At 53.9% G+C, this 15961-nt stretch overlaps 1 protein-coding gene across 1 annotated transcript in view; it reads left to right on the forward strand.

Moving 5' to 3' along the window:
* Window positions 1-15961, forward strand: part of Mad1l1 (mitotic arrest deficient 1 like 1) — a 322122-nt gene that overhangs the window by 267754 nt on the left and 38407 nt on the right. The window contains exon 17 of the mRNA XM_059249350.1: window positions 1809-1999. Coding sequence (XP_059105333.1) covers window positions 1809-1999 — 191 coding nt within the window. The remainder of the gene's footprint in view (window positions 1-1808; window positions 2000-15961) is intronic.

Genomic DNA, 15961 nt, shown 5'->3' on the forward strand with positions numbered 1-15961 from the left:
CTGCATTCCCGCAGCTCGCCCACAGCTCGGCCAGTTGGAGTCTCCTCTCCCTAGCAGTTGTTATTGCTTCTAGACCCTTGGAGGGCGAGTGGAGAATCTTACGATTTTCTGAGCTTTCTAAGTTTTGGTTACTTCCTGATCCCTGCGAGTTTTCCGCACTTACTGAGACTTAAGGGGCCTCCTCCCAAAGGGAGTCCTTCAATTCAGAGAAAATGACAACCTGCCGCCACATCACAGTGGCGATGTGGCTTTTGAGTTTATGCATTTGACTCAGGCTGGCCTCCAGGGATCGCCCTGGCTAGATCCTCAAGACGGTATCTGGGGACCTCCACATGCTACGCTCTCCTAGGAGATGGTGTGGAGACACAGAAGTGGGGCAGAACTGAATGGGGACTCAGCCTCCTTGGTCTCCATCTTCCTTGGGGTTGCTCAGAGCTTCTGGTTCCCACATGGCTCTCGTGGAAAGCAGGCTCCCTGCCCTCACTGATCTCTAGAAGGCCGTCCCATCTGTATGCACTAACCACCCTCTGGGTCTGTGGTGTGCAGGGCACAGGTTCATTCTCCTCCCTGCCTCAGGCCTGCCCTAACATGCCCCACCTCATACCTTTCCTCTCCTAATCTTTCACAGTAGGCCCATGAGGGATCTGCTCTGGGCCTGGTCCATGGAGTCCCTTGGATTCTGAGTTTCTCTTGACTTAGAGATACCTTTCCCCACACACTGCTCAGGAGCACCCTCCTCAGAAGTGCCCAGTCTTCTCTGTATCCCCTGACCATATATCACAGCCGATGTTGACTAACCCCAGTCCCTCATAACAGTGAAGGGAGACCCATAGCACACCCACTGCCTGAGCCTGATGGCCCAGGCCTGTGGGGATCCCCTTGTGAGCTCCATGCAGGACTTCCAGGAAGCGCCCAGCTCGAGACAGTCCCTGTGTGTGTGAGTGGAGCCAAGCTCGGTAATTAACTGGGGCGTAAATCAGGGCTTAATTACTCAGCAGGCACCTTGGGTGAGAGATTCATGGTAATTGTGTGTGCTCCTGGTGGCTTTGCGCAGCTGGCTTCTCCCTGAGCACCAGTAAACCATGGCGAGCAATTGGGGAGGTGGTGTTCTGCCCCGAATGATATTCCCGAGACACATGGGCGGGTGGGGAGGAGGCTCTAGGCAGGGTTATCTGGAACCAAACCAGACCTTGCTGAGGAACAAGGAGGGTCCTTTTGGTCTCAGGTGGCCAGCATGTGGACTTCCGTCTACCTCTTTCTCTGAGTGCTCTGCTGTCTCCTGCAGGACAAGTGACCAAGCCCGGGACAGAAGGAGCTCAGGCTGTAGTCTGGTGATGGTCCATTTTCCCAGAGTAGTCTGGGGACTCTGACCCTCACTGCAGACATAGACCTCTGGTGCTTCCTTCTCCAGCAGGCTCTGCAACCTGCTGGTCAGCTGGGACCAGTCACCACCAAAGCATGACCAGTTGTCCCACAGTGCTTCCTGACTGTGGCCAGGGTGATGTTCTGTTAGTGTTGTCATTGTCACAGCATCGGTCTTTCAGAGGACTGTGTTTTGGGTTGGTTTTTTTTAAGTACTGTTGTTAATATAGTGACTTCATTATGGCTGCCACCAGAAGGTCACACTGCTTCTCTGGCTCCTTGTCCTTTTTCTCCTGGTTTCTCAGAGCTCACAGATGGGCACCAACCTCAGGCATCCCCAGGCAGCAGGGACTCCAGTTGGGCCGTGGTTCATCCTTGCCCTTCCCCTGTCATCCTCCCTGTCACACCAGTGCCCAGTGACACTCACACCACCTCCCTCCCTACAGAGCTGCGCAAGCAAGTGGAAAGTGCCGAGCTGAAGAACCAGCGGCTCAAGGAGGTTTTCCAGACCAAGATCCAAGAGTTCCGCAAGGTGTGCTACACACTGACTGGCTACCAGATCGACGTGACCACCGAGAGCCAGTACCGCCTCACCTCCCGGTACGCCGAGCACCAGTCCGACTGCCTCATCTTCAAGGTAGGCACCACTGTGTGTGCATCATGCCAGTTCCCGCAGCCGCAGGCAGCCCTCCTCCTAACTTGAGGGAAGTCAGTGTCAGCCTTGGTGAATGAGTCATGTGCTAGAGCAGCTCCATGTCCCCAAGGCATGGTCTTCCATGGCAGGAGGGGACACGCTGGCCCCTTTGTCTTCACTTCCACTTGGCTTTCTTTAATTTGTACTCCGTGAGTCTCTGCCAAGCTCCACCCTCTGGGTTGGGGCACTTTGGCCTTGTCCAGAGGGAGTAGGTGCCCAGAGGAAGGTGAGGAGCATGGCAGGCACCTTGCTGCCAGACTTCTGCCAGGAGTCGATATGTGGCACAGCCCATGGAAGGGAAAGGACAAGCTGTGTGTGCCAGCTACTCAGTGGTCAGGCCAGAGGTACCAAAGCTGATCCCATAGGTAGCTGGGTAAGCCCTGCAAGCTGGGGAAGGGGCAATGGTCTTCAGGAATCATGCACCTGTTGGAGTCTCATGTACCAAGTGGGCACCTGAGGAGGGATCCTTCTTAATTTAAAGAGGAGCAGCATATCCCTGAGGGAGGGTGCTTGGGACATGGCCTGGTCAGACGTGGGCACAAGTTCTCAGAGTAAGCAGGTCCAGCAGGAGTGAAGTTGTTCCACGATGGGAGTGGAGTGGTGCAGCTGGAAATCTGGGGTTGCGAGGGCTTGTTCATCACTGGCAGCAACCTTACTTCCTGTCCCTGGGATGGTGTTAGGGTACCAGCGTGGCACATGGCCCTGGTGTGGCCTGTGATCCCAGTGTTGTGTGTGGCTGTTTGGGGAAGAGTCTGGTCAGTAGCTGGTCATCTCAGAGGGTGGCCAGTCCATTCTGCATCACATGTGGCTGGGCCTCTTACGATGTCTGTAGCCAGGCTGTCTGTGCCCTGCAGAAACAGAAGCCAGATTCCATTTCCATAAAAACCATGCCCAGTGTGACCTATGTATGTTAAGCAGAATTTCACAGAAAAATAGTTCCTGTTTGTCATTTGTCTAGTGACTCATTTATCCTTGTTCCCATCCGTCTGTCTGTCTGACCCCTTTCATGGGACGCTGCCCATTGTGGTGGTCAGAGGCACATCAGGTGCAACACTTACTGTTCCTTGCAACTTTGTGGTGTATCTCTGAGACTTTCTGGATTTCTCAAATTACGTCCATCCATTTTTTTACACTTCTTAGCACTCTCAAAACCTTTGACTAAGTAAATAAATATTTGAACGCCCAAAGTCTCTAAGTCAGTAAGCTATCAGAAATGTATTTCTTCGCTTCTGTGTACCTTTGAATAACTCAGGATCACTGATGGGTATTTAATTTAATACAGTGTAGGGATTCTGTGTGTGTGTGTGTGTGTGTGTGTGTGTGTGTGTGTGTGTGTGTGTGTGTGTGTTTAAAGATTGCTAAATGAAGATGCACTGAGCAGCTGTCACTATGAACACATCACTTACATCAGTGTTTATAGACAAGGTCTAATTTGCACTCCAAAGCATTCTAAGTCTTTTGTTTTGTTTAGTTCTTTGGTGGTATGAGAATGGAACCTAGGGCCTCCTGGATGCTAGGTAGACAGGCCCTCTGCCACTGAACCACTCTCCCAGCCTCTCTGGAGGCCAGGCAAGGCCCTCTGCCACTGAGCCACACTCCCAGCCTTTCTGGAGGCCAGGCAAGGCCCTCTGCCACTGAGCCACACTTCCAGCCTTTCTGGAGGCCAGGCAGGCACTCTGTTCTCCTTTTACTTTCTATTTAGAGACAGGGACTTACTGAGGCGCCTGTGTTAGCCTTGAACTCTGTAGCTCAAGTTGGCCGTAGATTTGCAATCTTCCTGCTTCAGCATACACCCCGAGGTCCTACGGTATTCTGTTTTTAGAGGTTGTTGAAAGCACGGTGTGCATAACCAGTTCTCGGCCAGGCCAGTCAAGGCTGCATAGTGAGAACCTGTCTCAGAAAAGCTGAAGTCACTTCTGCCCCTGCCCAAAAGACAGACATAGTCATCACGGTGCTGCTTCGGCCCCGTCACTCTGTCCAGCTAGTTCCCGTCTACTCAGGTCTAGGTGTCCTGCCCACCTTCCTTCTGTCACAGGCCCACTTGTGGTGGCCTCCTGGCTGTGTGTGAGATCAGCCACGTCCCTGGTCCTGCTGCTAGCCTTGACTTTTGTGCACTGCCAACCACAGCCTCTAGCACACAAGGGAGTGAGGGCGAGAGTAGCTGCTTACTGTACCTGTACACACTGTCCTCACTCCCGCACTTCCTTACTTGCCCACCTAGGCGGATGAGGTGTACCTGCCCGCTCTGTCTCGTTTCTCTGCCCACCAGCTGTCCTTGGAGTTGCCTGGCCAACCACACAATCACCATTCTCCAGACATCAGTGGGTCAGATCCAAGGGGTACTTGGTAACAACAGCACAGCCAGGCAGGCAACTGCGTTCAACTTGGGGCTCAGAAGCAGGCCAGCCCTCCTCCACTCTAGACAGCTCCTTCAGTGTGGCAGAAGAGACAAGGACCCATGTGGCCTGCCGGTGGAGACCACCTCCAGCCAGTGTGGGTTGAGCCTGTTGAGAAGCCTCTCCAGGGCTCCTGGCTGCACCCAGGGCTCAAAACCACCTCAGCATGGAGATGGTCAGTGTAACCACCATAGGGCCTCCCTCAACACCTGGCATCTGACAGGTCACAGAATGTATGCATATTCTGAGACACAGTGGAGCGGTTTGGCAAAAGTTGTGCTGTGTGGTGGCTAGGTATGTGCTGGGGTGTTGCTCTGGTCACTAGTCAGGGTCCTTGTCATGTGGTGGCCAAACAGGTGAAGAACTTGTTATGCGGTGGCCTGGTGAAGGGGCTATGTCTTGTGACCTTAGTAGAGAGTTGGGTGGTGGCTTATATTGCAGAGAGAACACAGTTACATTGTGTCCCTCTGGCAGCCCTGGAGTGTATAAACTCTTCCTTGTACCATTTTTTCTTTGCAAGAAGACACATATGTGTACATGTTCACGAGCATGTGTGTACACCTGTGTGTGTAGGGTGGAGGCCGAGGACACCTCCACCTGCTCTCTATGAGAACCATCCATCTTAGATAGTGTCTCTCTGCCCTGGAACTTGCTAAGCAGGCTAAGGTAGTGAGCCAGCAGGCCCCAGGGCTCACCTTTTTCTTCTCCCTGGCCTAGGATGACAAGTGTGCCAGCATGTCTGGCTTTTCCATGTGGCTCTAGGGGTTGGCCTGGGGTCCTGGTGCTTGTAAGGCAAGTACTTTACCAATGGGACTGTCTCCCCAGCCCTCCTAGGTTTACTCGATAGAGGGGCAGTCTGAAGCAGCCACTGGAGTCCTCCATTTGCCCCACTCAGTCTCTTGTGGCCCACCCCTCTGTACCGAGGACAGTGAGTTTGTGGGCAGTTCAGCAAGAGACTAGGAAATGTTTCTTGCCGGCTGCTGGGCTCTGGCTCTGGCTTTCTCCAGAGCCTCCTCTTGGCCTGCTCCAGCAAGCATGGCCTTGAGCCTGCCCCTCCTTATACCTGGCCCTGTCTAGCCTGGAGATTTCTGTCCCCCTGGCCCCACTCTATCTATCCAGCTGTGCAAAGGAATGCAGGAACCCCACGCTGGACACACCCTGGTCCTTGGAGCACTGCAGTGTGAGCCGGTGCTGGCCAGCTGCCTGCTTCCGCATCTGCTTCCACATCTGTCAAGTGCGGATCATTACAGGTTCTGCTGGCCCTGCGGGACCCTGTGAAGGTGTGGATCACCTGAGGGTTCCTGTTAGGTGGCCTGCCCTCCTGTGTGCTGCCTGTGATGACACCAGGGTCTTTGCTGCTGCTGTCCCTGGCACAGCCTTAAAGCAGTTCCCCAATGCTGGGGCATTGTTCACAGTGGGCAAGCCAGCCAGGTGGGTCTCAGAGAGGGAGGCAAGACCCCAGGCACAGGCTACTCCCCGCCCCACCCACCTGTCCCCCTAACAGGGAACATGGGGCCCTGGCCGCAGTCTTAAAGTATTTCTGGGCCACTGGATCACCTGTGTCTGCAGCTTCCATGTTCTCCATGGTACCAGGGCTCTTCCTAGGATAGAGGCTCCTCTGGGCCATGAGCCCACACAACCTTGAGAAACCCCCCTATCCAATGCAGTACCGGTAGGAATACACTGGGTCTGTGGAGCCCTCCAGCAGGAAGTCTCTCCCAAGACTCTAGGGCTGGGTCGGCCCCATCCCATCCCGTCTTTGGCCATTGTATACCCTCCGCAACTCTGTGAGAGCTAAAGCAGCTACGGAGCCCTCATCTGCCAGCCAGTGCCTGGCTAGGGGAGAGGGCACTCCCAAGACCTATTAGAGATGGGTGAGAGAAGAGAAAGGTGGATAGGGACCAAGCAGGAGGCAGGCTGACCCCCGTACCCAGGGCATGACCAAATCAGGCTCAGGCAAGCTCATGGTAACTTCCGCTCATTTTCTTTTCACCCCAACAACTTCCAGGCAGGAGGGGTCTACAGCAGAGTTAGAAATAGCTGGGGCCTGCTTCCAGCCAAGCAGGTTCTGCCAGTGTGTGCTGGGATAATTGAGGGTTGGCTCACAGTCCCACATGGCTCCGCTTCCCTTCCCAGCCTGGACCCAGCCTCTGCCGTGTGTGGGTGGTCGAGCTGCCTCCCAAGGCTGCTGTGTGGGGGAGGCAAGAGCTCAGCTCCAGCACGCAGCGGGAGCCTGGCATCTTGCCCACTCCCCCTCACCCAAGAGGAGTTAGACCCCAGAATCTCCAGTTTCATTGAAAAGACCTGAACCTGGAGGCAGTGGCCTACCAAATGTCCCCAACTGTCCTGGTTTGGTCTCATCCCCTGTGGTTCACCAGGACCCTCTGCCCAGAAGGAAGAGCTCCGGTCACAGGAGTGAGATAGTAAAAAACAAGAAGCTGGACAGCAGCAAATAGAATTGTCTACAAAGCCCATGAGATGCAGGTGGCCTTGACCTTGGGTCCTCTTCCTCCATGTCTGTAACCACTCCACAGTCCACTATAACCCAGGGCTTGGAGGAACTGTGCAGGGCCAGCCAGAGGCAGACCTGGATTCTGGGATCGTGGGGACCCTGCTAACTGTATCTTGGCCATTAGCAAAAGTTCCTGATCTGGGCAGCAGGATTGTACAACCTAAGGGGCTTGTTGGTGGAGGAGTGAGAGCGCATGTATATATAAAAGTATTAGTCCATGCCTTCCTCTACGTGGCTGGGCTCAGCTTTTTACATGGGTGCTGGGCATCAAACCCAGGTCCTCATGCTTATATGGCAAACAATTTTACTCCAGCCTCCTCTCTTTTGTTTTGCTTTGTTTTTTCTTTATATAAGGTCTCACTATAGCCCAGGCAGGCCTTGACCCAGAGATCCTCCTGACTCTGCCTGGACTTCCAGGATTCCAGGCAGTGGTCACCCCACAAGTGCCATCATGGAGTCTTTCCTTTTCACTGATACATTTTTCCAGTCAGAGACCTAAGCCAACAGTCATACCATTATCAGGGCTCTGTGGACAGTACACCAGCTGCGATTATCTCCCTGTGCCAGCAGCAGGGCTCTAGGCCATTCCTAGCTTCCTGTTCCTCCCCAGCAATGCTGGTTCATGGCGCTGGGTCACAACACTTCTGTTGGAATGTGTGTTATGAGCTCAACACCACCAATGGGAGGTCTGGTTCGACTCGCAGTGTGACCATGTCACCCCTTACAGGGGCTTTGTGCCTGGGCACAGTGTGATATTCCCTCGGATAGAAGCTACCCGACCCACCTGCCTCCCAGAGCTGCTCCCACCCATCCCCCTGCAGCCTGGCATCCTGGGGTGGGCACTTCCTCAGCCGTGTACCCAGCCTCGGCACAGGCATGCACCACCTGTGTTATTGTGATGCCACCTGCCGTGTTCTTGCGGAAGCGGACGGAGCCCACACGAAGAGGAAAGAGCAGGTGAGAAGACGGCCAGCCTCTGCACAGCTGCACCCACAGTGCAGGGCTGCCAGAGACTGCAGGTGTGCGCACAGGAAGAGGCAAGTGCCACAGAGTCCCGTAGCCAGGGCCCTTCAGCCCTGCAGAGTGTGAGCCCTGCTGGATGGGTCACCAGAGAGCCTGGGTCAGTTTCTTCATCCACAGGATGACCGTGCGCAGGTCGGGTTCTTCAGAGAGCTTGGGGTCTCTTTCCTTTTGTTTCCTAAGTAGACTTCTTAGAGGAAGGGACCGTTCCCTGGAAAGCCCGGTCCACGGCCCAAGCCAGCACTGTCAGACCCCTCTGGAGAAGGCGGGAGCTGCCCAATCTCTAGGAGCTCAGCCCTGCTGCTGTGGACAGGCAGAACAGCGGGGTGGCCGTGTTTCAATAAAACTGTACTTATGGCACCAGGCTCAGAATTTGATAGTTTCTACAGTACACCAAGTATTCTTGTTGAAAACTAACACTAATATTTGCAGAATAACAGCAGGTTTATAGAGAAGTTGAGGGTAAAATAAGGTTCTCTACATCCTAACCTGTACACAGTTCTCTACACCGCTGACCAATCTTGTCCAAGTGTGGCCTGGCAGTGCAGTCCCTAAACTCACCCTGTCCGGTTGCTGGGAGCTGGGAAGTCTGTGCTGGTGGAATAGTTTGCTGATGGTTTGTGTGAATGCATTAAAATGGGTGCCGCCACTGTGGGGTCCCACAGATTAGCTCCCCATCTCTAAGTCCTCCCAGTACCCGTCATCCCCCAGCTCCTACAGATCTCCTGCCCATCATGCTGCCATTTCTGGGATGTCCCAAAGGTGGGACCCTCTGTGTGCCTTTGTGCACTGGATTCTTTCACTTAGCAGCATTCACCTGAAATTCCTCCAGGTCCTGGGCTTGAATCCTCATTTGTTTTGATTTTTGCAGGACTAAAGATATAACCCAGGGTTTTGTTCATGTTAAGCCAAATGACACCCGTGAACCATGTCTCCCAGGCCCTCCCTGAGGAATTCTAGGCAGGCACTCTACTACTGAGCTACACCCCAGCCCCTCACTGGGGAATTCTAGGCAGGTGCTCTACCACTGAGCCACACCCCAGCCCCTCACTGGGGGATTCTAGGCAGGCTCTACCACTGAGTTCGACGTCCAGCCTTTAGTTTTTTGAGATAGAATGTCACCGTGTAGCTAGGCTAGCCTCAAGCTTGTTATCTTGTCTCCTGTGGGTCACCACACTTAGCCTGCTCATTTCTCTCCATCACTGGTATTTGTCTGTACCAGAAGTGTTGTGTCCATTTGCCTACTGAAGGACATCTTCTGTGCCCAGTTTTGATTCATTATGAATAGGGTCCATGACAGAAAACTTTCAGTGCTTTCTTGACAGTTTAATAATGTCAAAGTCACTGCAAAGTGACTTGGCCCTAAGTCAGTTGATGCAGAGTCCATAGTTTGACAGCCTCCACTCCTTCATCAGGAGCACTCCCCCTTCCACATCTGCACACCAAGGTCCACCAGATGTGAAGCTAAGGTGGAGCCTTAATGGAAAGCAAAAACGGCCCTGGGGATACCATCATTTCCTGCTGTGCTTCTTGACACACTCTCAGGCACATATGCGCGCACACGCGCGCGCAGACACACACACACACACACACACACACGGCCTCTGTCTGGTCCCCTAGGACTTCCCATATGGTGCCTGCTTCTGAGAAATCAGAAGAGCAGGGTCAGAAAGTGATGGAGATGACATGGGTCCCAGTGGGAACCCCTGCACTTGAGTATGCGCTTCAAAGCTGTGTGCTGTATGCTCTGTGTCAGTGTTTGAGGAGTGGCTTCCTTCTGCCCTTCCTCTGGTGCCCAGTGGTCCCTGACAGCCCAACGCTTCCTCAAGAAAGTGCACACAAGCCGCGTTCGTCCCTTTCTCGTTGCTGTGACAGACCACCTAACAGAAGCAGCTGAAGGCGCGAGGGATGGATGTAGTTGGGCTCACAGCTTCAAGTGATACAGTTGGTCATGTAGAGAAGGTGTGGTGTTGGGTGCCTCTATCCATAGTGGCAAGAGTGTAAGATGGCTTCTCCCCACATCTTGGTGGATCAGGGAAGCAGAGAGCCCAGGCTGGAAGTGGACTCAGGTGTAGCCAACAAGGTGTGGCTCAGTGGTAGAGCACCTGCCTAGAATCCCCAGTGAGGGGCTGGGGTGTGGCTCAGTGGTAGAGCACTTGCCTAGAATCCCCCAGTGAGGGGCTGGGGTGTGGCTCAGTGGTAGAGCACCTGCCTAGAATCCCCCAGTGAGGGGCTGAGGCGTGGCTCAGTGGCAGAGCACCTGCCTAGAATCCCCCAGTGAGGGGCTGGGGTGTGGCTCAGTGGTAGAGCACCTGCCTAGAATCCCCCAGTGAGGGGCTGGGGTGTGGCTCAGTGGTAGAGCACTTGCCTAGAATCCCCCAGTGAGGGGCTGGGGTGTGGCTCAGTGGTAGAGCACCTGCCTAGAATCCCCCAGTGAGGGGCTGGGGTGTGGCTCAGTGGTAGAGCACCTGCCTAGAATACCCCAGTGAGGGGCTGGTGGCCTGGCTCAGTGGTAGTAGCCTACAACCTCCCCATGTCTCCATGTCCCACAACCTCCCAAGATAGTGCCACCAGCTGGGGACCAGGTGTTCAAACAAGCAAGCTTGTGGGGAGCATTTCATATCAAACTGTAACAGGCTGGACTGTGTGAAAGAACCACTTCCTGGTGCCTCTTGAGAACCATGGGAGTGGTTCTGCACCCCTGAAGGCCCTAGGGTGATGCTGGGCTGGAAGTAGGAAGGGCCAGATGTTGAGACCCTCAATGTACAGGCCCTGCTTGCTCTCCAACCTCTCACAGCCCATCAGTGGTAAACACTTGGGTAGCAAACACTTGCTGAATATTGTGTGCCAGGCAATAACTGGGCCAGAAACTGAGCCCCAGGCCCTCCTTCCTACTACATTCTCGTGCCTCTGCTCACCAGCTGCTGCCCTCAAAGGCCTTAGAGCAGAGCATGCCGGCTCCTGTTTATAGGTTCGGTGTGGTGTAGCCCCTCAGTGCCTCTCCCTATGGGGCCACAGTTTTCTTAACTGGCCACCATTCTTAGCAACCTGGTGCTCACTGCTCCATGATGAGATCAGGCTGGGCATCTGTGGCCATGGCTCCTGCCAAAGAGGTGTCGACTGGCTAGACGAGGGCCTGCACCCAGCTGGGGTGTGTGGGCACGGGCTGAGATTTGCTCAGGGCTTATCACTCCCCGATGAAGCTTTCGCATTTCCACCGTAGTGTAGACGTGACCTTCATCGCTGCCCTGCCTCTTCCTTTCCAAGCGGCCTTGTAAACACACAGAGCAAGTTTGCCTGCCTGCCTGCCTGCCGTGCTCCCTGCATCCATCTCACACAGATCAGCCATGATGCTCCAGGTTCCCGGGGAGGGATGCTTGCTCACAGAGGAAGCTCTGAGAGTCTTGCTGCCTTGGCCCTAAGTCACCCGCCGGTGCCCTAAAGGAACCTCAGCCTGTGAGGTGTTCCTAGTCCAATGGGTCAATGGGTGAAGAGTGCTACAGGCTAGGGAGGATTCAATCTAGGCAGAGGGGGAGAAGGTCCCGCTCTCAGAGACAGCATCGTCTTGGTTCTGCTCTTGTACACCTAGGAATGGTGTGTCTATGCTGGCGGGTAGGACCTAAGTTACACGCCACCCTCAGCTCTTTGTCATCAATGGAAGGAAATTGAGTCAGGGCATGGGACAAGTAATAGGAACAAAGTTAGGGACACCAGGTAGACATAGACGTGTGTCCTTTAGGACAACTCAGGAAGCAGGAACCAGTGCATCCCATCCCAGGACAGTACATTGTCAGGCTTACCCATAGCCTCCCCTTCCTGGCTCAGCCTAGACACCTGCAGCCTACACTCGCCCAGCTCACACCTGGTGTTCACACTGTGGGTATGAACTGGAAAGCCCTAGTAACCTGTCCGTCTTCCTCCATAGCACAGTGGGACAAAGGCTGTGGAAGGCAGGCAGAGAACAGAGGGCCTGAGAAAGGGACAGCACAACCACCCCAACTTCCTGGTGTGGGCATGGAGGGTAGGCTCAGGTTGTGGGCACCTAAGGAGCCTCTCGTTAGAGGCCCTTAAGTGTTCTGCGTGCAGGAGAGATCACTGCCACCAGAGGCCAGCTCAAGGGTCCTGCCTCTGACTCAGGCAACCACAGACAAGCCCTGATCCTCCACCTCGCCATGGCTCCCGCTGTGATCTGCCCTTTCCCTGCCTGATGCCGTGGCTCCCACCATGATCCTCCTTCTACCTTCTCTCTCTACCCTGCTGTGGCTCACCCTGGCATGGAAGATGCGTCCCTAGTCTCAGTTGTTTGGTCCTCACAGCCATCTTCCTGGACAACCAGAGTGAGGGGCTGAGTGAGGAATAATGGGGTCAGTAAGGAACACAGTGATTTCAACCTAGGGCTCGTCGCTGGTGGGACAGCCAGAGCCAGGGGACACAAGGCCTTCTTTAGTACTGGTTGTTATTGGTGCTGCTGTGGAAGTGGCAGTGCTTACAGAGTGGAACTATCCACCCTGCCACCGTGCCAGCACGCACACAGCAGGGCAGACCTCCCAGCAGTGCCCATACCCTGGACGCTCCAGGCTCACGTTCTAGTCAGGCATTCCTGCTTCTGCCAGGTCATTATGGAACTTCTTCAGATGTCACCAGATCTAGGAGAGCATCCTAAGTGGCCAGGTCAGGTGGGTTAACAGAGATGGAAAGGGATGTGTTTTAGACTGATGGGGTGGGGGTACAGAACCTTGGGCATTACCAGCAGCAGCTGGGACACAATGGATTGTGTGACACTGATGGGTCTCCACTCTGGAGAGGGTCTCCTGCTAGCCCAGGTATCCTGGAAACCGCCCCCTTCTTCCCCACCCCCTCTGCATTCATAGGATCATGGAGGCCCTGGTGTCCCCAGAGACCTCATCTGGTCTCTTTTCTTTATTTTGCAGATAAGATGAGTTACAGGGCAGGGTGGGGTGTGACTGTCCAGTCACTCACAGGAGGCATTGTGGAACCCAGACAGAACACAGAATCCCTCTTCCACAGCTGTGGGAGAGCAGGGAGAGGAGTGCTGAGGAACCACAGACCTCTGGGTGTGGTTTACGTGCCCCATCTGGTGGCACACCCTCCCTGCACAGTGAGTGGCTGGACGGTTTAACTGTGCCCAATTTACAGAAGGCAAGACCTGCAGTTGGGAGCTGTCCACTCCCTTGGTGCTGAAGCTGACATCAAAGATGGGGTCCTGAGCCTGGGAGCCTGTCCCCAAGCCTCCCAGCCAGTTGAACATTCTCCCGGGTACAAAGCCTCTGTTGGCCACAGCTTTCATCTGTGGCCTTCTTAAAGACGTCACTGCTAGAAGGGCACCATCTGAGGAGAGGCTGCCCTGTGGTTTGTTCTTCCTCAGCTTGGAGCTTTGTGCAGATGTCTCCAGGGTGACACTGTCTCATTGCTCTGCCCTGTACCACAGGAAGCCTGACCAAGGGAGGAAGAAGGGCCCTCCGGACCCTGTGTGTGGGCAGTTCAGCCAGAAGTGGGAGACGGGCAGCTGTCTCAACAAGGCTGGGCTGGGGGAGAGGGCAGAAAGAGCTGGGTGGAGGAGGCAGTGCACCGCTGTCACACCCCCCTTCCCCCCCTGACAGGCAATCAGGCCCATTCACAGGCTCCTGTTGGCAGAGGCCGGCTTCTGGAGGCTTCCTGTCTGCCGAGATAACAATGAGATCTAGATAGACACTTTAATTTGAATTTGCCTTTTTGGGTCCCCTGAATTTCAAATGGAGTTGTTAAGAACGCACACTGACTTCAAAACCTGCCTCATTCTTTCAGTCGAGTTGGCTGAGCTTACCAGGCTCTGGGATCTCAGCGGTGCAGGAGGCAGAGTCATTCTGTTGGATATGCAGTGCCCCGGAGACCCCAGCAGCGGACACACTCATTCTCAGGCTGGGGCTCATGTTCAAGAGCAGTTCCCAGGCAGGGATCGCTGGGTTTGTGTGAGAGCTGGCCCTCAGCCAGCAGCGCAGGACAGGGAGGCCAGTGAACATGGCTGAAATTGCACAGGTGGGCGAAGAATGAGTTGATAGGGCAGAGGAAATGCTGAGCTCCCTGTGGCAAGAGAGGTTTGAGGAGAGGCCAGTAGATCTGGGTGGGGCTGAGTGTCAGCTTCCACACCCCCCTCCAAACAGCCATCTTCTTCCAGGGTCAAGAGCTGTATTCCCGAGAGGCAGCACAGTCCAGAGGAGCAAACTGGTTTTATTTCTAGCAGTTTGTGCAAAGGCTTTGTGGTCAGGGAGGCTTGGGCATCCTCAGAACTGAGTCAAAGTGCTAGGGATGAACCTGGAGTGTGGGTTCATTCCCAAGAGCCCTGGGAATCCATTCCAAAGCTTTTTAAAAACATTATTGGTGATGAGATGGGGCCGTCCAAGGATCTTGGGCTAGCCTGTTCTCAGATCGCCTTTTTTTTTTCGGTGTAGTTATAACCTCTGCATACATAAAGGCCCTGGAGTTCCAGAGGCTGAAGCAGGAGGATTGCTGCAAATTCAGGTCTAGTTTGGCCTGCATAGTTCAGGCCAGCCTTACAGAAAGACCTGGTTTCCAAAAAAAGAACAGGGAGCTAGGATGAGTTAACTCAGTCAGTGAAGTACAACCTGAGTTCAATTCCCAGAACCCATGTTTTTGTTATTGCACATGCTTTTAATCCCACCGCCAAGGAGGCAGAGACAGGTAGATCCTTGGGGCTCACTAGCCAGCCTAGACTAATCAGAGAGCCCCAGATCCCAGTAAGAGACCTTGTCTCAAGAAACGAAATGGATGGCTCCTGAGGAAAGACGTCTGAGGTTTCCTCTGGCTGCCACATGCACATACACACATGTGGAGGGATGGGGGTCTGTGCCCACTGAAGTCAGCAGAGGGTGTGAGCTCCCCTTAGGGCTGTAGTTACAGGCTTTGTGAGCCACCTCTTGTAGGTGCTGGGAACCGAACTCTGGTCCTCTGAGAGAGCAGCACACTCTCTTCATCTCTGAGCCATCTCCCCAGGCTCCTGTAGAACTTTTGTGTAGAGGTGGCCTGTGGGCCAGAAGTGGCCCTGCGCTGATGGGTTGCAGAGCCTGCTCTGGACTCACAGTATGCAAATGAACAGCCCAGGCTCCCTATAAATAGCATCACAGCACTTAGCAGATAGAAAACAGCAGCCGACTCCAGGCTTCTCACTTACGTGTAACTTCTGTCATGCCTCCATATTATTAGTGTACTTTGGAGAACCCATTATCTTTTAAATCTTTTATTCTTTTTTTAAATTTTCTACATTTAAATGCTTCACAAACACCTGTCAAATGTGCACACACACGGACGGTCCCGCACCACCCTGTGCCAGTCTTTGCTCTTCTGCAGGAAGACCCTCCTTACCGTTGCTCATGGGTGGGTCTCCAGCAGCCCCTCCCCCCACTTACCCAAAATACTTTTATTTCATCTTCACTTTGACTGGATCTGTGATCTGTGTTGACAGTTTTGTTTTCTTTCAGCTTCTTGACTTTTTCTTTTTCTTTTTACTTTCTCATTTTTCTGTGAGTTCTGATGAGAAATCTGCTCACAACCTCACCCTGCTCCTTACACGTACTGTGGTTCTTTCGGCAGCTGGCTTTATGGCTTCTTTGTGTTTATCTTGTTTATTGTTCATCCAGCTCCTCGGGTTCGTGCATTTAAAACTGAGCACACTTTGACGATTTCAAGCCAACTGGTGGCACAGGCCTGTAATCACAGCTACTTGGGAGGCTGAGTCAGAGGGCTATCTGGTTGAAGACCATCTTCAGCTACAGAGTGAGTTCAGGGCCAGCCTGAGGAACTTAGTGAGACTCTGTTTCAGAATAGAAAGCAAGGGGCTGGTGAGCTGGCTCAGCAGATAACGGCGTTTGCCTCCAGGCATGAAGACCTGACTTTGATCCCCAGGACCCCTGTGATAGTGGAAAGCACTGACTGCCCAAAGTTGTCCTGTGACCTCCACAT

The sequence above is a fragment of the Peromyscus eremicus genome, chromosome 23 (genome assembly GCF_949786415.1).
Source record: "Peromyscus eremicus chromosome 23, PerEre_H2_v1, whole genome shotgun sequence".
Classification (NCBI taxonomy): Eukaryota; Metazoa; Chordata; class Mammalia; order Rodentia; family Cricetidae; genus Peromyscus; species Peromyscus eremicus.